The sequence below is a fragment of the Hippocampus zosterae genome, chromosome 6 (genome assembly GCF_025434085.1).
Source record: "Hippocampus zosterae strain Florida chromosome 6, ASM2543408v3, whole genome shotgun sequence".
Classification (NCBI taxonomy): Eukaryota; Metazoa; Chordata; class Actinopteri; order Syngnathiformes; family Syngnathidae; genus Hippocampus; species Hippocampus zosterae.
In genome coordinates, this window is record NC_067456.1 from 11839666 (window position 1) to 11863455 (window position 23790).

The window sequence follows — 23790 nt, forward strand, 5'->3', positions numbered from 1 at the left end:
CAAGGAGCAAAGGGTGTCCCTAAAAATACCCTTCTGGAGTGATTCTTGTTTCATTATCAATACTGCTTGCTTGTCAATCAAATTCCTTACTTGGCTCCCTTGCGGATTCTCACTGGGTGACAAATGGGCTTGGTTGTGCTTTAATTTTTAATATATTCAACTCTGGATAGGAGATACAGCATATCAAGTGTGCATTCATATTTGGGGGGGATTAAACAAACAAATACCATTTTTAAATATTTTTAAGGAGTACTGACATTTATTCATACAACGGATGCAATCTCAAGATAAATTAATCTTGTATGCTCAGTCAGTGATACATTAGAATCTCAATATGAGTTCTTGATCCTGTTTTTTTCCCCCTTCCGATATGATTATAAAAAAAATCTTGTAGGGCTCCAGAAGAAATTCTGCAGTCCTGTGGTGTGTATGCCTTTAAGAAAAGTGGATCCCAGCTGAGTTGAACGCATGAAGCAAACTGAGGAATAGAAATGTGAGCAATGAATGAGAAACGTTCATGACGTGAACACAAATTCCCAATCGATTTAGGTTTTTCATGTCATTTTGACAATAATATAAAGACAGTCGCCCAGGTTTGCAGGAATGTCATTTAGCAGATTACCGAAAGGAGTTAAATGGGGAATATCCAACTTACACCATGAAGTCGTCAATGTCCATAGACCTAGCCCTCTTTTCACTGAAGTTTGCCTCTTGTAAGATGCTTTCTATTTTCTTGGTGATACTGAAGTCGATGGGCACTTCCTGTCAGGATGTGAAGCATGAGCTGTGTTATCATTCCAGCCAGCGCATTGCAAAGGCAATTCACCGCGCACTCACCAGATTGTGCACAGAGCAGTGGATTCTGTAGTTCTTCTCCAGGAGCTGCTCCACCGCGGTCGACCTGGACATCCGAGAATCCAGTGTGACTCTTGAGCCACTTAACAGTTTGCCATTGTGCTGAATTTTTTGGATTTACACTGATCAATGTGCTTCCGCTAATCTGAACACAGCATTCTGATTAATATTGTGTTTGCCGAATATGAGTTCAGCAGGAAAGTCCACCTGTTTTTAGCTATCTCGAGGGGTTGCCATTTTACCACTTCCTGCCAACGCAAAATGACACCACAGTGGCTTATCTTAACAAACAATCATGGCTCACTTGTTTTCTGAAGCTGAGCCATCGTTGGTTTTTATCTGAGCGCTGAGCAACTGTGATGTCATTTTCAGTCAACGGCAAGGGGCAAAATGGCCGCCTGAGTTGGCCAAAACCGGGTGGATTTTCCTGCTGAACTGCGTACCAAATTGACACTCATTTAACTGGAAACGTTTGCCAACCATACTCACTTAAATGCAGCATTCAGAGTTTTATTCTTTCTTACGAAGGCAATTCTGACCAGGCCATCCCATTCCTGAACACAACAGATCTCATGTTAAAATGTCCACTTTATCTTTTGAGCGTTCCAAATGCAACAAAGAAAACTCTTAACCTGGAAGTTAACTGGGGGAGGAGGATTTTTAGGCTCTATCCTCACCACACTGGACTCAACTTTTGGAGGAGGACGGAAATTATTCTTCCCTACCTGGCAAAAAAGAAAAAAAATCAACATTTTATGAGTTTCTTCACTGTAAGACATCAAATTACCAAAGTGCGCATCGTACTTTCATAAGATGGTCCACACGAGCCAAAAGCTGAGTGTTGATGGACAACCTGCAGTAGAGTTTGTCTCCAGGTGGAGCCACCAGACGCATGGCAAACTCTCTTTGGAACATTAAAACGGCACACCTGAAATAGACAAGCACACACACATACACACATACACACGAGCTGCAGACTACTACCGAACGTGACTTGACAATATGAGAAAGTGAGGTTTTGTACCTGAAGAATGGTCGGTGAAGCAACAGCTTGAAGACAAATGGCGATGATATCTTTGTAATTACAAAGTGACACACGAAACATCAACTTTCAGAGGTAGGAGCACGTAAAAGTGGTCTCAATGCAAAAGACAACAAGTGTTTACCTGGTATGGTAAATTGGCGACACACACGTCAAAGAAGGGCAGGTCTGTTTTTAAAACATCCCCAACTAAGATCTGAAGTTTGGTCTGCATGGGTCTGTTGGAGGCCACGACATGCTTACTAAACCACACGGTCACTTTTTAAGGGTTATCAGCAAATCAGTCACTCACGTGCATTGTACTCGTTTCTGTAGTTCAGCCACCAATCTGCTGTCCAACTCACACGCCACCACCTGCAACACACAAAGGTAAGCGTCGTCTTTCTTTGAGCTGCGTGTTGTTTTCCAAATCTAAGTTCAGTAATGAATGACATTGCGAAGACGTAAAATCAATGTTCCTTACCTTCTTAGCTTTTTCTAGTAGTTTAACTGTCATGTTACCAGTTCCAGGTCCCACCTCCAAAACAATATCGGTTGGCCTGAGTGCAGCCTGAAAATGACGCAACGCATTGCAATCAAACAAACTTGTCACATTCCCGAACGTGGTCAGGCTAACCTTCTCAATGATGCTGTTGACCACCAGAGGATTCTTCAAGATGTGCTGACCGATTCCTGTATTGAACATAATACCTGCAACACAGAGGTTAGCCGTGAGCCATAATTCTGTTTTACAATAGTGATTCTCTGCCTGTGGGTCGCAAAGAGTTAAGGACCTCGTTTTAAGAAGGTGCCCGCATACGACATTTTCAGGTTACCAGTGGCACACAATGACCTAAAGTAAAAGCTGATGTTAGCGATTGTCTGATTTTGATGAAACAAAAGATACCATAATCAGTCCGCTTTTATGAAGGACAAATAGAAAGTGGAGTATAATTACTGTTGAGAGGATGAAATCAGAGGATCTGGACAATTTTAAGTTATACACTGTTTCTAAACGATTACTTGATATGTAAAATAGTTGATTAATTTGGTAAGACAAACATAGTGCAGCTCAGCCTCTGGTTGCGAAGGTCCTAGTTAGTTATACAGTACACTTTAGGTGCTAGGGCAAATGTAACTACCAGTACATATAAAAAAAAAACAATTTAAACAGTGGCGTGCAAACTTTAAACGACATTCAAGCAGCATCACACACAGCAAATGTCACCAGTGGTTTTATACTGTAGTATACTTTAGATTGTTTAAACAATTACAGTTGCATTTGTCGTCTGCTTTGTTCATGATCTAAAATGATTAGTAATGGTACACTTTCCGAATAAGAAGAGATTAGTATCGCGATCAGTGAAACGTGGCCGCATTGTCTTCAGAGATATTTTGTTTTACTATGTTTATTTTTGTACATTTAGTTGTAATGTTCATCCTCTTAAGGTACTCTGAAAGCTTGTGTCGTTGTTTCCAAAGATAATGAAGGGTGCACGTCTTGAAAGTATGCAGTATCGTTCTTAATATTTTTTAATAAAGGGTGATAACAGTTGAGAATCGCCGTCTTTGGAAGTGGGAGACAAATTTCCTGTTGAGTTAGGAAAATAAACGAAAATGCACTTAAATACCATAGATACCTAATCAACGTTAATGTCCACACGAGAATCTTTCCAACATGACAGTTTCAGGAAATGGTTTACTTTATCACTCGGTTAAAGCCTACGATTAATGCTGGATAATTCTCAGTTATGTTAAACAATTTGGAAGTCCACGATCGTCTTTTTAGCATGATCTTTGGCGTTATGAAACATGCTAACGCTAACTTTACACACCGGCAAGCGTACCTTGGTTTTTAACTTCTTGATGCTGCCTGCTTTTCTTTTCCGCTTTAACTTTCGGCATTTTTCTGCGTTTGTAGTTAGAAATGCTGCAGAAACGCAAAAATGTGGTAAATATTCACAAGTGATATTGTAAACACGTGTGACTATCGCATGCTCTTCTTCGCTGGCGTCTTTTCAGATTCTATGAGGAGATGAGTCGGCCGCTGGTGGCCATACTCGTTATGACAACCACAACAACTGAGCAGTCCTTGTACATTTTGGTTTATTCAATCGTCAAAACATAAAACAGACACGTATACGCAGTAAACAAGTGGGTTCCTTAAGTCTAGTCGGCGATGGGAAATTCCTCCAGAGTCAGGGCTATGTCTCGCAGTTGTGGATCCTCCATCCAGTTTACTTCATATGCTAACAGAACTCCCTGCACATGACAAAAAAATGCATGTTTCACTACCAGCACTTACTTTAGGGAACTTTAAATACGTTCCCTGAAAATCAGTACTGCAGTGATTTTTTTTTTTACCCTCAATACATTCTGTCCCATGATGACCATCTTTTTTAATTCTTCCAGGTTTGTGAGGCCCTTCTCCAAGACAGCTTTGTATTTTTCTGCATTCGGGTGCACTTTTTTCACCTTCAAGTCTTCAATTTCTCTCATTTTCTCATGCGTGAGACGCTTCAGCTCTAAACACAATGCAAACATTTTCTCAAACATGTTTTGTGAATAAAATGTGTGTTGTAAACCATATTTACTAACCAAGCCTGTTTTTCTGGAGTTCTGTGATTTCATCTTGAAGAGCCCTTGATTCCTTTAAGAATAAGAAGGAAAAGAAGAAAACATATTTTATTATTATTCCTGTTCATACAGTACCTTATTCCACTGAAATGCTGAAAGCATTTTACCTGCTGAACTGTTTTAATGTGTGAGCAAAGCATCATGCAGCGATCACTGATGGCTTTCAGCGCACTGAAAACGACACAACAGTGCATCAAGCTGACAGAACAATATTTTTTTTCTCATTAAATAATTCAACTTTAATTGTTTGTGTTTACTTACTCACTCTCTGAATTATTTTCTTTCATCTTTTCTCCAATAGCATGCCACATCTGCATTCTAAAAAACAGGACAGGTCAGTGATTTCTTCAGCCGTTTACAAGACGAATATCACTTTGACAGTTCAATAGTAACTAGTGGTTTACCTGTGCAATGCCAGTGTGCTATTAAAATGACGTGCCTTGATTCTTTCCAGCTCTCTGACATTGCCTGCCCTGTAAAGACATACATCTTAAAATGCATGTGTGATTTGACAACTGGATGACGGGATCTTAAATCAGGTACTCACAAGCGTGCTTCTGCTTCAGCCAAAGAGCATGATCTCTGGTTCTTGTCTGCAAGAGAAGAGATAATATTCACATGTTTTTCCTTAGAACAGAATTTGTCCCAAAAAAGGCTGAAAATTACACCTGTACCTCTACTAAGGTGCACTTCCATCTCAAAGCACTGGTTATACAGCTGCTCTTTTATTCTGAAAAAGACTCCAGTAAATAACAACAATAAAAAGTATGAGGTAGGATACTTGTTACAATATTGACAGAAGCATACTTCAGTATGTCTGGTAAGGTGTCTGATTGGCCGTTGTATCCATTGTTTAGGGGCACGTCCTCCTCTTGATTTCCCATATCGTCAGATGGCTCCATTATGACAGAGCTTGGCAGAAACAAATACAAATACTGTAACTTTATTTCCATCCATAGCTCAATTTCAACCCAAGTTAGAAAATTCGCTTTCTTTGAGTAACCTTGAGCGACATAGGGATTTTCAACTGGTGGATGCCCAAAAGTGGGTCACGGACAGAAGGTGAACAATTGACAAGAAATCCCCGATTTACGTCACTTGAGGTTACGACTGGCCAAAGAATACATCGTCAAGCAGCATAAGAGTTTACCAATGTGTACACCGTTTTCAATGACTAGTTTTAGATTTATGGTCTGTATGTTTTTCAGAGGAATACTGTACTTTCTGTAATTATACATTATACTCGTGCATGCTTTATCATATTATATCTTTTCAATTTTATTTTGCTCTTCTTAATAAAAGTAAGATGCGACTCCGTGACGGCAGTTGAGAAGTACTGCTTCAGCGTATAAAAACATTTAGGCTGTAAACGAATACTCAAAGTGTATCGTTGAATCAAGAAGATACAATCAAAGTTACCTTTGGTATGTGGAGTCCGACCAAATCTTCAAAAACCTTACTGTCAAGTGTTACTGATGCAAAAACCCGCGTAAACAATGAATTGTACGTTTTGTGCTACGGTTTATTTTCAATCACGACACGGTTGAACTCGATTTTACAACTATAAACATCCGCATAGGGTCGTTAAATCGAATTGAACCGCCCGGAAGTGACGCTTTTCATCGTCATTTCCACCAAACGATGACATGTTGTAGACGTTACGGGGAGTTGCTGCCACCTAGCGTCTTTAAAAAAATCAACACGGATGGTCTCAACTTGCTTCTCAATTATTTTCTGTTACGTCCCATTAGGAAACAGACATTTCCCAACTCTCCCACATGATTAGAGATACTGTAGTATGATTTCAAGTCAAGTCAACTTTATTGTCAAATGTGCTCTATGTGCAACATACAGCACAGATGAAATTTCGTTCCTCTCAAGCACAGGAGAGAGAGGAGCCACTGCTGGTACCTGCTCCGCCATCAATTTGATTTGTCTATAAACATTATTTTCTTCTTAATGAAAAATAAAACAAAAAATAAATAACTATCAATCGACTTACAACAAAGAATAACTATTCATGATGTTATTTTAGTCTCATCGCTTTTATTTTCATTAGTGTAAAATATTTTTCCATAGTATTTCCTCCGGGTTCACTCATCGCTTGTTTTATGCTGTAAAAATACACAACAACAATACAGTACACTTTAGAGCAGGGGTGTCCAAACTTTTTGCCAAGGGGGCCAGATTTTATGTGGTAAAATGTCGGGGGGGGCCGACCTTGGCTGACATTCTTTACATTGAACAACAATATTGTTCAACAAATTTTAGTAAGCCAGTCTGTTTCACATTTCCATTTTTATTTTAATTTCAACAATCTTAAGAATTTCTTTTGGTTCATTTGAAACGGGTATATCACATGCAACTGCTTATTCACTTGACTTTTTCTTAAACAGAAGTCTCCTGAGTGCAAATTGATTGATTTGAAACATAAAATGTATCACCATGACTTTTCAATAGTCACAAAACCTTTGACTCGAACAACAGGGAAATGATTGACTGATTTTATGACAGGGGCCGAGGGCCGGATGAAATTCGACCGCGGGCCGGATTTGGCCCGCGGGCCGGACTTTGGACATGCCTGCTTTAGAGCTAATGCTCCCGATGCACCACTGCCCCTACTATAGAGGATGTGCATTTAAATTTTATAGCATCCATCCAACTATCCCCCCAACCATCCATTAACCGAACCGCTTTTATCCCCACTTGGGTGGTGGGTGTGCTTGAGCCTATCCCAATATGGATACTGGGTACTGTGTTACATTGCAACGTCCAGACCTCCAGCTCACCTCACTATCTCAGAAGGACTGGTTTAGTTTCGTTTAAAATAAGCTAATAAAATGCAGTTTGTTCATTTTGCAATTTCTTAAACTCGTGTGAAACAATAAAAAACATTGAGTCAATTTCAAGCCCAACAAATGCACATTATAAAAACATAATTAGCACGGTAGACACGAAGTGTTGGCCAAATTATTTTTTTTAGAATGCGTCCAAAATTAATTTCCCAATAAAATTCTTCTATATTGCTCACGACAACCCCTCTGTGTGAACATTTCTTAATAATCTTGACGCATGTTCGTTCGACTGACCCAATTTCCCACGTTTCCTACCGTCTTTGAATGCATCATCATTTCAGGTCTGTGGTCTGGTGGTCAGCTGATGTGTACTGTATAGGTAAACATGTCAACGATAACCGCACAGACGACTATGGGACGAAAGATACTTTTTTTTTTACCGGCGTCATTCCTTGGCTTTTTTAGGATGTATGGTGAGCACTTTTGCATTAATTTACGGTGGCTCAAGAACACTGCCTTAAATGCGGTCCGCGGTGATTAAACATTGCGCACTTGCGTGAGATGCTTCCCTGCCATGCTAATGATGAAGCTAACGGACAGTGGCTGCCTGACATCCAAGTGGATGGAAATGACACCGTATTATTCCCAAAACAATCGCCTCAGCGACGGATAGTCGAACCAGTCAGTTGTTGGTAAATGGTAATGACTTCGTCAAAGCCGCGGTGATGCCTTCATACGCATAGCGGTGTAGTTTCATCACTTTGCAGAGATGTCATTTACAATGGAGGATAATTTTGAGTCGGGCTGGGTTGCCGTTCGCCCAAATGCCTTCGAGGAGAAGGAGAAGCATAAATTTGTCTTTATCGTAGCCTGGAACGAAGTGGAAGGCAAATTTGCCATAACATGTCACAACAGGACGGTGCAAAGGAAAAGCTTCGGCGCAAGCAGCAGAGACCCTCCGTCGGAGGATGGAGACAAAACAAAATGGCCCGGAAGTCCCGCCGGGGACAAAGTGTCCAGGAACGCCAGCTCACTAGCCAGGGATGCTGCAGTAAAAAGCCTTAAAAGCAACCTCCCAGGTTCCAAACTAAGTCCTGTTAAGATTAAAACAGTGGTCAACTATGTGTCATCTCACGTCAAGTGTGATGCAGAGTCACAGCGAGAGGAGCAATTGCCCCCCGTGGACACACTGGACCTGGAAGATGTTTTAAGCAGAGAGGACTGCAGCTGGGCAGGCCTCTTTTCCTTCCAAGACCTACGGGCGGTCCATCAGCAGCTCTGCTCGGTAAACTCCGCATTGGAGCCCTGCCTCCCCGTCTTCCCAGAAGAGCCAAGCGTGATGTGGACCGTGCTGTTTGGACCAGCTGAGGTCTCTGAGACTGAGATGGATGAGCTGTGTTCTAAGTTGCAGCTCTACCTTGGCCATGCGCTTGATATATGCGGCTGGAAGATCCTCTCTCAGGTTCTGTTCACGGAAAATGATGACCCAGATGAGTACTACGAGAGCCTGAGCGAGCTGAGGCAGTGTGGATACGAAGAGGCACTTCTCCGTGAAAGTAAACACCTGCAAGAGGTGAGAGTGAGCTTCTTTTCACTCTTTCTCATGTTTCCACAGGTGTACATCTATCTATCTTTGACAGCCAGGCCAACCAAGATTTATTATTATTGTGGGCTGTCGTATCAGTGTGAAGGAAATTGGACTGAAATAAGATAAGATAAGATAGCCTTTATTCGTAAATTTGCAGTCTACAGCAGCAAGATATGGAGTTATTTTTATGAATTAAGCGTTGGGCTCAGCTACAGTTGGAATTGTTGTTTTTTTTTAACTTCAAAGATGTAAATTACAACCGTATGTTAAAATTGGTATTGTGCAAACTCTTACAGGTCAAACTTAAAAATAAAAAAAATCAAAATATCTAAAAAAGATGCTTAAAAAAAGACAAACATTCTTTATAATACCCATCAATATGTTTAGGCATGCCGGCCCCGTGATTGAATGGTTAGCGCGTCAACCTCACAATGCAGCGTTACCACATTCAATTCCAGCTCTGGTCTCCCTGTGTGGGGTTTGCATATTCTCCCTGGGCCTTCGTGGGTTTTCTCCGGGTACTCCGGTTTTCTCTCACATTCCAAAAACAGGCATGCCAGGTTAATGGAACACTCTAAATTGTCCCGAGGTGTGAGTGTGAGCGTCGAGGGTTGTTCATCACTGTGTGCCCTGCAATTGACTAGCAACCAGTTCAGGGTGTCCCCTGCCTACCGCCCGAAGACAGCTGGGATTGGCTCCAGCACACCCCGCGACGCTTGTGAGGATAGGCGATCAGAAAATGGATGGATGGATGAATGCTTAGGGACAAATCAAGCCATCTCTGATTAAAGTTCGCTGTTGACCAGTGCAATGCAAAATAAATTTTTATTTCAATAGGAGGAAAAGGTGAAATAATTCTAAAATAATTTGGGAGCTGCAACCATGTTAAGAGGACAGGTGTTGTTGACATTGCAATCATCGACTTTATTATGGAAAAATACAGTTGCACAATGTGAGGCCATCACATCAGGGTCCATACTTTCATGATCTTTAAAAATGGCACTTAATTTTCATTCATCCATTCATTCATTCATCTCCCGAGCCGCTTGATCCTCACTAGGGTCGCGGGTGGTGCTGGAGCCTATCCCAGCTGTCTTCGGGCAGTAGGCGGGGCACACCCTGAATCGGTTGCCAGCCAATCGCAGGGCACACAGAAACAAACAACCATTCGCACTCACACTCACACCTAGGGACAATTTAGAGTGTTCAATCAGCCTGCCACGCATGTTTTTGGAATGTGGGAGGAAACCGGAGCACCCGGAGAAAACCCACGCAGGCCCGTGGAGAACATGCAAACACCACACAGGGAGGCCGGAGCTGGAATCGAACCCGGCACCTCTGCACTGTGAAGCCGACGTGCTAACCACTGGGCTACCGGGCCGCCGCACTTAATTTTTTGATCCGTTATTCGTAAAGAAATATTAGCTTACTGCAGGGGTGCCCAAACGTTTTGGATCGAAGATCTACTTTTCGATCAACTAACCTCCCGGGATCTACCCTTACCAGCGCACGCATGCGCATGCACACGCGCACACACACACACACACACACACACACACACACACACACACACACACACACACATACACACGCACACACGCACTCACACACTCACACACCATGATGAGAAACAGCCCGAAACAGAGGCATGCCACACATTTTTGCAGCCTGTTAACTATCGTAGCTCGCACGTACCGTTTTAAAGTGCTTCCCTGGGCCCTCCTAGATTCCTATTCTTTGCTCGTGCCCTCAGTGAATTGTACAAGAAGCAAACTCTGAATGAGAATCATAACGATAAAAGATTTAGCGCAACAGCTCTGATCACAAGCTGCAATTGCAAACTGCTGAGCGCTAACAACTTCCGGTGACGTAATCACACGCCAACGTAAATTTAAGATTTACCTGCTTTATTTTATTTAAAAAAATAGTGAAAATTAAACTGATAAGATGATTAGGGTGCAGTGTATATTAAAACAAAAAATATTACTAACATGTACATAGACACACAAATGGTTGTTTGTTTTTTTTCTTCTCGACACTCCTCGGATCTACTTGGGACCTGTCTTAGATCTACCGGTAGATCAGGATCTACCTAATGGGCACCCCTGGCTTACTGTATCTGTAAGGGCTTTGTAACCCGACAATCATGGTTTAAGTCCCCGAATTGGTCTCCAGTTGTTTGCAGGCCACAAATAGAAAAGCAACCATTCACATTTAAATTCAATTTTGAATCTTTTTTTCATTGTGCTGTACACATGAATCATATTTTAAAATTCTGGCATATGCAGGAAGTGGGTATCTGATCTACATTGATTGGTGGGCCTTTGCGGAGGTCTGTTCTCACTCTAGTTGCTTCCATAATGGGATTTACTTGCTTCTGTCTTCCCACAGTCTAACTCCCCACATTCATCCATTTTCTATACTGCTTATCCTCATTAGTGTCACTGGGGAGCTGCAGCCTATACCAGATGAAATAAGATGAGCGGGCGGGGCACACCTTAGTTCAGGGGTAGAGAACTCTGTTTCCTCCAGAGCCATATCCTGCTGTTTTAGAGCTCTCCCTCTTCCAACACACTTGATTCAATTGATCATGATGCTTCATAACATGAACCCAAGACTGTTGAACTGTGAAGCCACCATTCAACGTCAGCTACATCATGCCATGTCAATTAAATATTGTTTGCACCTTTTGTACAAATATACATTATTAATATCTGCTTCCTGTACAACTTGTGGCAGTGTAATTAGGCCACAAAAAGACATGCAATGCACACACCCGCTGTCCTATCGATCCTCGATGAGAGTTGATTTATTTCAAGGCTTCATTTAGCCTGTTCAGCCTGGCAACAAAATGCGTTGCTATTGATCTTACACCCAGCAGTAGATCACATTCAGCAGTGAGTGCTCTTTATTGTGCTGTCAGTATTTACAGTTACACAAAGGATCCTTCTTCTAGCCAGTGGAGCGTGCGTTTCTATTGATGGACGAATAATACAGCACAGTATTCTTTTTCACTATGGCTTTTGTATGGTTTAATGTTATGGTAGCTTGTGAATGGACTCTAACTTTCATGACAAATGGTCTGATATAGCTGAAATAAGAAGACCAGCTCAGATATGTTTTGTCACGTTTTTTAATACATTTTCTTTGTGTGTGTGTGTGTGTGTGTGTGTGTGTGTGTGTGTGTGTAGCTTCTGGATAAACATAGGAGCATGGACAGCATGGTTGACTTGTTGGAACTTTATGAGGAGGAGGACCAGGCCTATGGATGCTTGCTGGAGGCCTCCACGCAACTGTACCAGTACCTGCTGCAGCCATTCCGAGACATGAGGGAGCTAGCCATGCTGCGGAGACAACAGATCAAGGTAACAACCCGAGCCAGACAAGCGTTTCTACTTAATCAATGCCTTCATACAAGAGGTGTTTCACATCCAATCCAGCAACGCCTGTGCGGGTTGCAGTAGTGCCACTCAATTTTCACTCAAGTGCTTAAAGAAAAAAAAAAAAGCCATCCATCCATTATCCGAGCTACTTATCCTCACGAGGGTCGAGGGCGTGCTGGAGCTTATCCCAGCAGGCAGTAGGTGAGGGACACCCTGAACTAGTTGACAGCCAATCACCCGGCACACATGGACAAAGAAACATTCACACTCATAATGTAAAGTGAACAATGAATTTACCATGCATGTTTATGGAATGCGGGAGGAAACTGGACTACCCCGAGAAAACCCACACAGCCATGTGAGCCGATGTGCTAACCAGTCGAGCAAAGTGTCACCCAAAGAAAAAGCCATTTATTATTATTAACAACCGATACACCCGCAATGTCAGAGGAAGTCTTAGCGATGAATGAATTGATTCATGACTTTCTAAGCCCAACCAATATTAAATTAAATACCTCTCTGACGTTGTCAATCAACTGAGCATATTTAGTTTTATAAAAGGAAACATTTTGCTTGAGCTCTTGGATGTCATTATATCATGCAGATGTACTTAATGATATTTTTTAAAGAGTACTTCAATGTCGAATTTGGCCGTGAGTGCCATCACTGGCTCTCCAATTACCTGCCGCTTCCGTGATACATAAATAAAGGTTTGTGTGCTGCTGTAGGATTACCCTGCACATTCCTTTCATTTCATTGACAAAGTCACTGTTTGAAAAACTTTGAAAACGACCAAAATTAAAATAGCAAGGTTCCACCGAGATTTGAACTCGGATCGCTGGATTCAGAGTCCAGAGTGCTAACCATTACACCATGGAACCATCTATTCTGGTCATGTGCTCTGCAGTATTTGTCACTGTGGAATGGAACACGAGCCGGCGCACGTGTGCATGTGTTACTTTGGACTACGAATGTCTATCACCAAACCACTCAAAAATATGCAAAACTAAAAGCACAAACACTGCTTTGTACTGAGTTTGTAATTTTCTCACATACTTTGAGTGTCCAGAAGTGTTAGAACCGGAAACACAACTCACTGCTCTACATTCAATTTCTAAACGCTACTTGCGAAACTATACACAATTAAGGCTATCATTTCTGTTATTATGATCAACTGTCTCGCGACACTGACACAAAAGAAAACTGTTTGAGAAAATGAGTTCACTTTGCAGTCAGCTTGAGCACAAGCAATGGGACAAAGGTAAGCTGTCGACAAGGGCGTGGTGGCCATCAGGAATTGTGGGGGGGGGGTTCCCGAATGGCCTATCTATTTCTGGGCCGTTCGAACAACCCTACCCTGTCCACTAATAGGTTGCGCTGAGATAAGTAGGATCAGCAAGGGACATTCTCTCTGGAATGACCTCCCACTGAACATTCGGCAAGCCTCCTCGCTGCCCATCTTTAACACCCCTCCTCAAAACCCACTCGTATTCTTTGGCATTCGACTCAGCATGATTTTACTGCTTGGTGCTTTCTACCGCCTTTATTACCGATTTGTCTTACTGTTTATTGTGCATGTTAAATTGCTCCAAGTACAGCACTTTGTATGCAGCGATGGCTATTCGAAAGTGCTCTATAAATACTGTTGACTTGACTTAACTTGATGTCAGACCATCTTTGAGCATTAACGATTTTTATTCCATGCACTTAATCGAAAATAAATGTATTTGTCTTCCATGGACTACCGCTTTCACCAAAGAAAATGTGGTTTATTGGTGAACGGATAAGGTATCAAGCTTAATTTTCTCTCACTAGATCTCCATGGAGAATGACTACCTGGGCCCAAGGCGCATTTATGCCCTCCAGCAGGAGGACTCGGATTGGCAGAGGAAAGCTCAAGAAGCCGTGCTCATTATCCAGGAATTCACTGTAAAATACTTTGAGACAACAGCTAAAGCACAGAAAGGTAATGTAGCACGACTGCTTAAGTCACTGTCAAGTCATCAAAGCAGTGGAACAATTCTGAATAACATGTAGGTTACAGCATGTATGAAAGGGTTAAAAAAGCTAACTGAAACTACATTTGACATCTACAAAAAACAATGAAAAACAACTAAAGCGTCCGTTTTCCTCTTTGGTGATGAATTTAATAATTTGTGATTGATTTTAAATGTATTTATTTCTGTATTAGCCTGAAATAAGGAAAATAAGGAAGGCCTAACAATAGTCTGGGAGTTGTGGTCCCTTTTATGGTGTGTTGCCGAGAAGCAATGTTATCAAGTGGCAGGCAATAAAAAAACGCCACCAGATGACGTTACAAGCTTGCATGTCTTTTATAGCTCCCCATGCTTATCGATCTATCATCCATCCGATTGGACTGTTGCTCACAGACAAAAGCGAGTGGCTTGCAGGGTAAGTGACGCAACTGGAATTCAAGCCACAAATGTGCATTCGAAGCTGGAAACCTGGCAAACCAATGATGGAAAGTGGGAACCATCCTCGCTCTATTTGCGACCTTAGAGTTGTGATGCATTCAACTTTAGAAGCAATATTATGTACTACGCTTACTGTACTTCAAAGTCTGCGGACGGTTCATACAGGACCTGTATTTGATTTGTGGAAAGATGTATGTAAAATGTTTTGAAAATAATATTCCTGGTGAGTTTTTGCCACATTTTTTAAAGTAATACAGGAAATGTAAAAATAAATGCTGATATACAGTACATTTTAGAACAAACCCACTCTGATAACTAGTTAACACTACCTTACCAAAAAAAACCCTCAAAACTAAATAAAACTAACTCCATTGAAGATCCCAAAACTATTATAACCCAGATACCATTCACACACACGCACACAGGATGCAAGCCTTACACTTTGGTTGACCCCTTGCCTGGTTTCAACGACAAATGCGTTTTATTGAGGCAGTGCAGACAGCAGCTATGTTTTGAACTGAAAACAAGGGCATCCAATTGATCACAAAGCAGATTGTTCAGGGTTAGCGTCACAATGTCACCCTCCCCCTTGGATTGGGTGACATATGTCAGCATCTTGTGTGTGTTTGTGTGTGTGTGTGCGTGTGTGTGTTTGTGTATGTGTGTGTGTGTGTGTGTGTGTGTGTGTTTGTGTGTGTGTTTGTGTGTGTGTTTGTGTGTGTGTGTGTGTGTGTGTGTGTGCGTATGTGTGTGTGTGTGTGTGCGTATGTGTGTGTATTATGGATGGTTGGCTGGATGGATAGAAAGACTTTGACAAAAAGCAGAAGATGACCTACTTACCACCCTCAGATGCAAGATGATGAAAAGATAGTGACGTTACACCTTAGTGGAGCTCTGAATCCTCTGTGTATTTTAACCACTTTCGACCACTAACTGAAATAACTTTCCTAAAATGACCGCTAGATGTCGCAACTCCCATCCTTAGACCACGGTGCAGTATGTCCAATTAACACAATCTTGTTATTTGATGGTATTGGTTGCTTGCAATCACTGTTCACTTATTGGAGTTTGATCTTTTTTTTTTTTTGCAGGTGTTTATGAACGTATGAAGGTGGACCAGCGCAAGTTTGGTAAAGCTTCATGGAGAGCAGCAGTGGAGCGCATGGAGAGAATCCGCTACTCTGTCGCCAAGGAAACCCTGCAGCTGCAAAGAGCCCGGGAGATCAGCCTGGAGCAGAGGAAACACACCCTTCGAGACGAGGTATGCAAGGGCACAAACATGTCAAGAATATTTTGCCGTGCACGAATACAAGCGCTTCCCCCTCAGATGCAGAGTCTGTGTAGCGGTGAGGATGCGATGACCCTATTGGACCAGATGGAGTCACAGTACTATGAGCTCCAGCTCCAACTTTATGATATCCAGGCTGAGATCCTTCAGTGTGAGGAGCTGCTTCTCACTGCTCAGTTAGACAGCATTCGAAGACAAATGACAGGTATGTCTTCATTCCTAAATGTGCGGTTGCTTTTGGTGAAAAAGCTTGTTCTCGTCTACTGAGTGATTTTGCAAAGGGGCCACATGAGAAACTGCAATGCTTGCCGATGGCTAAACTCAACTTTGTTTATATTATTTTGAATGGATTTAGAAAAGGTGGATTGTCTTGTTCCAGTAAATTAATTACTACGGGTGTAAATACGGTTATGTATTGTTAAAATACATCCATCCATTTTTTGAACCCTTTATCCTTTATGAAAAAGCAAAAAGCAAAAAAAAAAAACCCCAAAACTATATTATTACCCTTTAAAACATAATAACATACTGTAAATATTTTTGAAAGCCGTGCCTAGACAGGACTCCAAATATGTACATAAATGGGAAATATAATCTTATTGACCGTGATGACTCATCATACTCCAATTACATACAGTATATGAAACTGTAGCTCTGCGTACAGTGCTTTCAAACCAATTGGCTTTTAAAAAAACAGTTTTTACTTTTTTTGATATTATCAATTTCTTCTTTTAACTGTCTTGTTTTTCATATCTCAGATTTGTTTAATTTTTATCTATAGCACTTTGTGTACAGATCTGGTGGTGCTCTATAAATAAAGTTGAGCTAAGTTGACCCTATTCCCTCCACCGTGCAGGTAATCCATGAAGGAACGTCACTAACATTGGCTAGTTGTTGCCAATTTACTCGTCTCTTTTTTGGAAATATAATTGCTGAATGGGTCGGAAAAGTTGCTAAACATCACCAAAAAAATTGCTAAATTGGCAACCCTGCAGACACAATCTCTTGCTTGCTACCTGTTTTGAACTAGCATCCACATGTGTGCACTTTGAAAACATTACTTTCAGAATTACTTTGACTTTATGGTCACTGTCAGGCCCTCTCAGAGACTATAGCCAGACCGAATGTGGCCCCCGGACCATACTTTGCCTAGCCCTGCGCTAACGTATTATTTATAAAATATAAGGTTTTCAAATTCCATGATTTAGTTGATTTTATAATATTCTAAATAATAAACGTATCTTACCAATGAATATTAAACAAAACTGAAAAAAGGGTAAGCCAGTACAGTGCAAAAGCAAGAGAAGTCCACAAAATACCACGATTTACGATTAAAGCAGTGGAAATAAGTATGGGAGTGAAATTTTCTTGTAAAAAGGGGTCTAAAACTTAATACTTTATCTTCTCTTTGTTGTTTTGCATTCAAATGTTGACTTTTTATGTCATCATACAGGTATATGTCCTGCTTTTTTTCTTTTATGTGATTAAATAAATCAGACCAATAAAAACAGAGTCAAAACATTACCCTACAATGTGCATGTGTTTGCAGAGCACCAGAATGAGGTGCTGTACTACGACACTTTTGAAAGCGCTGACGACATAACAGCGGAGGACACTGCCGAGATGGAAGAAGTGCACCGGCTTCAGGTCAGCGTGCGACAACTGGAAGCGAGAAGGGGACGCATCACTGCCAAGCGTTCTTATCTGAAGAGCAAGAGGGTGTGTATGCCTGCGCTACGCGCATACTCAGTGAATCCTGCATCCTTTCCTGTTTTAACCCTTTCATGCACCAATGATCACCTGCAACCTGACAACATGTTAAGCTGTCCACTCCAGTGGCCGCTGTCTCCGAAAGGGTTAATAACATGGTTCTCATGATCCCAAATAATGTTCAAATGCATTGAAATCAAGAATTAAACAACAAGGTTGTAATTAGCATTCAGTTTTAAATCATTATATATTTTTTTACCACGTTATAATTTTTTATGATTGTAAATGTCTTCCCCCCCCCCCAAAAAAAAAGACCAAATAAATCTGGTGGTAATATGACACAATCACGATAGCGGAACCAACAAAACAATGATGTGGTTTTTCGTGGAGACGCTTAATCGCAGATGCGCATCCACTTTAGACAACATGGGACATTGGAAGTGTTGTGAAGTTAGCCTTAGATGTAATTTCAAATTAAAAAAAGCCTCATGTCTAACCTGCCTTAAGATATAGGAACTCTGAATAAATGTTTAAGGAGGAAGATATACATCTCCACCAGGTTAAAACATTTATTTCTACAAAATTGACAAAAATCACAATGGTTTACAGAGTTTTTTGAGAGATGCAAATAAATGTGTCCTTCTGCAGGAGATCTGCGTATCAAACCACTTGAAGAAACAGCAGATGCGTCAAAGCACGCAGAAAGACTCTCATCAGATATTACAGGTAGACCTTTCTTGACCTTTTAACCGCCCGCTTAATTGAAACACATGACACGTATCCGTATATTTCTTCACAGCCGAAATACGATGAAGAGGAAGATGAGAGAAAAAGTAGCAGAGTGCGTCAAGAAAGACAGAGGACACTCGATAGACTTCGCACCTTCAAGCAGGTACACTTGATGACCCGAGCCGGAATTCTCCTTCCTTTTCCCAGCTGATCTTCATGACCGTGTGTCCAGCGCTACCCGGGTCAGGTGATCCTCAAGTCCGCGCGTTTGCGTGCGGTCCACAGCAGAAGGAGAGAGCGCGGCAGGATTATGCAAACGGACTCCGATGGTGAAAGGGCGGAGCGTTCCGACCCCACCGGCACACAAGATCCGGCCCGGTGGCCCCCGCGCCTCAGCACCAGCGTGCAGACGGACCCCAGTTCCACGCTCACCACCCAGCCCGTCACAGGCCTGGCAGCGCAGTCGCTTCCTCCTTTGCCCGCGCCCAGTCCCGCAGACTCATTCTGCTCTCCTTGCTCCCTGTCGTCATTGCTGGCATCCCCGGCCTCACCTCCGCCTCCACCCCCTCCTCTGCCTCTCCTGCCAATACGAGAACAGGTGTCCCCCTCTGGGAGCCCGGGCAGACAGAAGGCTGAGGAGCAGAGTGTGTCGGAGGAGCGGCCTCACTCCCCACTTGGCCCCTTCCATCCTCGCTTCTTTGACAGCAGCCAACTGGTGAGCGCCCGCAAAAAACTGAGGAAGACTCCAGGCTTTGAGGCCCACAGCAGACGAGGTACTGCGACCATATTTGGTGTTCAGCCGTTTGCCCTGGTCAGTTGCAGTGGCGATATGTCCATTTTGTACTTCAGTAGGGACTGATTCGTCATTCCCAGGACGCATCAAAGGAATTTTTGTTTTCTGTCTTCTTCTACGCAGGGAGCTCCCCCATGGACGAAGTGCTGGCCTCCCTGAAGAGAGGCAGTTTCCACCTGAAGAAGGTCGAGCAGCGGGCCGTCCCTCCCGCTCCCCAGAGCGACGACGACTCCAACAGCATCTTAGCTCAGATCCGCAAGGGTGTCAAACTGAGACAAGTCCCCCAACAAGAAAGGAAAGGCCAGGAGGAGACCGCTGCCTCCAGAGACCCTCTGACCAGGAGCATCTATGAAGCGCTTCGAAGAATAAAGGAGGCGTCACCGGAGTCGGACTCTGATGAGGATGGCCCGGGTGGGCCGGACTGGGAAAGCTAGTGTTTGACACTCAAAACGCAACTAATAGCACTACACAGTCACAAATAGGAATGGATTTCTGTCCCTCAAGGTCCATTCTTACACTGCTGTACCCTACTGGGATAGTATTTGACTCTGTACCCGATGGCACTTCACACTTATGGCGCTTTTCCATTAGCTCGGTTCCACACCGAGACGGCTTGGCTTTGGCCCAGAAGAGGTAGCTTTTCCATTCGCCGTTTTTATGGTTTAGCGGTGACAATGGAAGCGCTTTTCAGAACCATCTAAAAGGGAGTTCTAAAGAGCCAGCTGTCTGGAAACGAGTGGAGTCATGTCGTCACTGTCATCTGATTGGTCACCGACAGTATCTCAAACGAACATAATAGCCTTTTATAATAACGCTGAACCTTATTTACAATTTCATATGTACTAATGGATTCTTTTTTTTCATGATTAATGGTTAACATGCACTGCTCAGCAGGTCCCGTTCATTTGAATGAGAGTTCTCCAAAAACAGTGAACAGCCTCGCCGCTCTCTGAGCACAATCGGCCTTGGAACTAGCGGCTTTAGTTGGCCGTTGGAGGGCTTCGGACACGATGAAGATGACAAGCTGTTGACTTGGCGAGGCAGCCAAATGAATGAATTTGAGCTCTACATTCGGAATGAATGAGTGTTGGCGGTGAGTTTTGTGTGTCACTCAAAAATCATTATCATACTATTCTTGGTACATAGGAAATTGTAAATATGGTTCAATGTTGATGTAAAACTGTGTGTACTGGATTCTTGTATTTTTATCTTGACGGCGGCCCGACGGTGCCTCGTTGACTTAAACCCGAAAAGTGATTTCTTCTGTGCATTTGATGGGCTTGACTTTGCCGCATGGCCGCATGACGCAACTGCAATTCACATTTTTAATTGCCGCTAAAGACAATGGTTGAGCCTTGCCACTTGTGAAATGTTTTGGCAGAACCTTTCTAATGGAAAAGCGGCAATAATGACAACACAAATGTGAGTATGTGTCGTACGAAGAATCACCAAATATACAGTAGATCACCCTGTTCATTTTTTATCATAATTTTCCACGCCGCTTACGATTATTGTATATTATTCTGCCATACTGTAATTATGCAATATTTATTTGTAGTTATTCAGTCGCGTCGTTTGTAGCCACACAGCCACATGTTTTATGAACCGACTGCACTGACCCTTAATATGAAATGTAAACCTCAGGCAGAATGCTTGCCATTATCACAAAAATGCTCACGGACACGATTTGTAAATTGGGGTCATATGGATTATATGAATACAAATCCCTCGGAGGTTTAAAATAAGATCACATGACCAACCATGAACATGAAGCAATACCATTGTCACATCTTCAAAATGCTCCGTCCTACCTGCATACGATGAGCGGGTGCTGCACGTGGGTGTCACGTGTTTGTGATGTTGTGCAGGCACTAGAGTAGAGGTGCGCTACTTGTCGAATGTGACATTGCATGTAAGCAGCAACACTGGAGTCATCCCCCTCTCCCTCCAGTCGTCTTCTGTTTTCATCACCCCCATGTTCCTCATCCAGCGAGGACGACCATCGGCTTAACTGCAGCATTCTACATGATAGAGATATGGCACGTCAGCTCATGGTCTAAGTGCCACACAGAAGGAGCAAAACGTGTTTTTGTGAAGAGCGGTAGGAGATTCCCGAGCTTTGTATAGAATGTGGGAGGCTTTCCATCACTCACTGGTGGCTGGTGATCAACTTATCCCCTCGCTTCTTTCTTCACACACGCTCACACTTGAGTAGGCAGTCACGCTCGGTTGAAAGTCGGTTACTCACACGCTACCCACACGCTACGTTGTCAGCCAGTGTGTGCAGAAATATTAGTGGCTACTTTATGTAACTATTTGACTTAGATGTGACAGCTGTATCGTGTATTGTACAAAGACTGCAACTACATGAAATGGGCAAAAGTGTTGGGACACATTTCTGTGCGCACCTACAGAATCACGAAATACAACTGTAACAAGCTGGGAAATGTTTGGCCACTAACATGTGAGGTCAGTAGTGGAGTCACACATTGCTCATCCGAGGCCTTCATGTCACGCTGCAACGGAAAAGGACCCTCCCCAAACTGTTCCCACACAGTCAGAAGCCTCGAATTATGTTAAAAATGTTTGGAAACTGAAGCCATAAGCATCATTCATCCAGCCAGTTATTCACTTTCTAAATCGTTTTGCCTCAATAGGGTTGCGGGTGAGCTGGAATCTATTCCACTGGACTGGTTGCCAGTCAATCGCAAGGACGCATATTGGAAAACCAAAAAAAAAACAATTCACACTCATGTGCTGACCATGAGGATACCACGCTGGCCACCATAAGCTTTCTCAATACTTGAGCAGTACTGTATGCATATGACTGGCTTAGAGCAAGATGGCACGGACAGTTCAATTGTCAAGGGATAGTGTAGTTCCAATCAGAGGTGATCTGGGCTCACCTAGTTAAAGTGCTTATTTTCATCACTTTAATATGCTGATTTAATTTATGCGTACAGTGAGTTAAGTCCATTTCAAAGCCCCGATTATGGAACAGTTCATCATGACGTATTGCTAAAAATGTGTATGCACTCTCTTGCTTATTGCCCATGCGTGGATCCTGAAGTACTTTTCTCATTATAAAGCCGTTTGAAGTCCAAACAAAAGTTGAGGCGTTCAGAATGGCAAAGAGCGGCTTTTCTGTGCTTGAGGTCACACTGCTTATTAAATCTTAACCCCGATGTACAAGCAGTATTCCATAATTTCATCTCACATAACACTGACCAGGATCACCAATTGTACTTGTCAAGGAACAGAAACCATTCAGTGCCGTTTGGCTTAAAAAGCACTTTTTCCCTTCACGTTTTATCAACAAGCTTTTTAATGTAACTTGACTAATGTATTTGCTTCGCATGTCATTGCCTACTTCGTCCTTTCTCTCCCTCGGCCTTTTCAGCCAAACGTGAACGTCTTCTATGTCGAATCGTGCTGCCTGACTATTTGTCCCCATTTGAGATTTGTTCTAGCAGTACAAAGAAAGGCACTCAAACATGTATAATCATCTCACACAGCAACATTTAAATGCTTCGACATATTTCCCCAAATGCTTTTTTTCTGCTGTTAAACTTACAAATCATTTTGTTTGTTTGTTTTTACAACCTTTCTCCTGCATTTAAATAAAACCTTGCGATGCAAAATACATTCTTCGGTTTGATTGATGTGTTTTGAATACAAATCATTCCATGTTAGTCCACACAGGTCCATTCTTCAGTTTGTTCCAAATGTTCTTCATTTTCGTTAAATCCTGGAGGGGGTCTGACCAGTGTACAAACATCGTTATCCTGAGGTACGTCTTTAATATCATGAGTTCAAAATTACTTTAAATCGTCAAAAATATTGCCAGTCTTCTCATACCTCTAAATACAATAATGTTACCTCCATTAAATACCATACATTACAAAACAAGAAAACGAAAAAGCTTCTTATAGCCACTACTGTACAAAGGCATTCGTCAGCAATGTAAGCATGTTATATTTCGGTGTTCTACTTCAAAAGTCAATATTTTGGAGAACGTTCCATACATGGGCCTTATTCCAGTGTATTAACCTGTGCAACTAACTAGTTTAAATAGAGAATTATCGTGTTAAAGTTACATCACGTGGTTAAAAAGTGTGGTTACACAGTGGAAACAAAGTGTTCAATTCATGATGTGACTGTAGAAGTTGCAGCATCTAGTGTTTAAACAAAAATTTGGGAGACTTTGAAAGTCAAAAGGCAAAGATTTCCAGAAGAAGCTGCGGATTAATCATAATAATCAACCCGGTATATATATATACGAGTATTGCACTGTTAAGCTCTTTCAGTTTCGATATAGACAAGAGGTTGCCATCGTTTGCTTACAAAGTCAACTCTACAGTAACACTTTTCAATGGGTTAATACACAACAATAAGTCACTCCGGGGTCTTCAATTCCTTTACACGAGTACAAAGTTGTCGTATATGGGTCTCTAATTTTATCACTACTATATCCAGTGTAAAAAAAAAAGAAAATAAGAAGGGGGGAAAAGTTCTGTGTTCACCCATAGGAGTGAAAAGCTGTGGCCAATTTCACC

General features: G+C 42.1%; 3 protein-coding genes and 1 non-coding gene across 4 annotated transcripts; 1 reads left to right on the forward strand and 3 right to left on the reverse strand.

Moving 5' to 3' along the window:
* Positions 1–124: 124 nt before the first annotated feature.
* Positions 125–3873, reverse strand: dimt1l (DIM1 dimethyladenosine transferase 1-like (S. cerevisiae)). The gene is made up of 12 exons (XM_052069195.1): positions 3724–3873; positions 2514–2587; positions 2361–2447; positions 2190–2251; positions 2022–2115; positions 1880–1929; positions 1660–1783; positions 1488–1580; positions 1345–1409; positions 838–901; positions 656–762; positions 125–478 (listed from the first exon to the last, which is right to left on the reverse strand). The coding sequence occupies exons 1-12, from the start codon at positions 3779–3781 to the stop codon at positions 436–438; spliced, it is 921 nt and encodes a 306-aa protein (XP_051925155.1). The 5' UTR covers positions 3782–3873; the 3' UTR covers positions 125–435.
* Positions 3731–6136, reverse strand: cenph (centromere protein H). The gene is made up of 10 exons (XM_052069196.1): positions 5933–6136; positions 5321–5425; positions 5188–5243; positions 5061–5106; positions 4918–4986; positions 4775–4831; positions 4621–4684; positions 4475–4526; positions 4241–4401; positions 3731–4138 (listed from the first exon to the last, which is right to left on the reverse strand). Exons 2-10 carry the CDS (start codon positions 5413–5415, stop codon positions 4046–4048), a joined length of 693 nt encoding a protein of 230 aa, XP_051925156.1. The 5' UTR covers positions 5416–5425; positions 5933–6136; the 3' UTR covers positions 3731–4045.
* A 1484-nt stretch (positions 6137–7620) lies between these two features.
* Positions 7621–22879, forward strand: LOC127601555 (junction-mediating and -regulatory protein-like). Its single transcript, XM_052066887.1, has 10 exons — positions 7621–8881; positions 12088–12261; positions 14095–14245; positions 15806–15975; positions 16042–16207; positions 17552–17721; positions 18361–18438; positions 18512–18604; positions 18674–19214; positions 19358–22879. Exons 1-10 carry the CDS (start codon positions 8078–8080, stop codon positions 19666–19668), a joined length of 2658 nt encoding a protein of 885 aa, XP_051922847.1. The 5' UTR covers positions 7621–8077; the 3' UTR covers positions 19669–22879.
* trnaq-cug (transfer RNA glutamine (anticodon CUG)) lies at positions 13089–13160 on the reverse strand. The gene has a single exon. It is a non-coding gene; the product is annotated as a tRNA-Gln (tRNA).
* Positions 22880–23790: the final 911 nt, after the last annotated feature.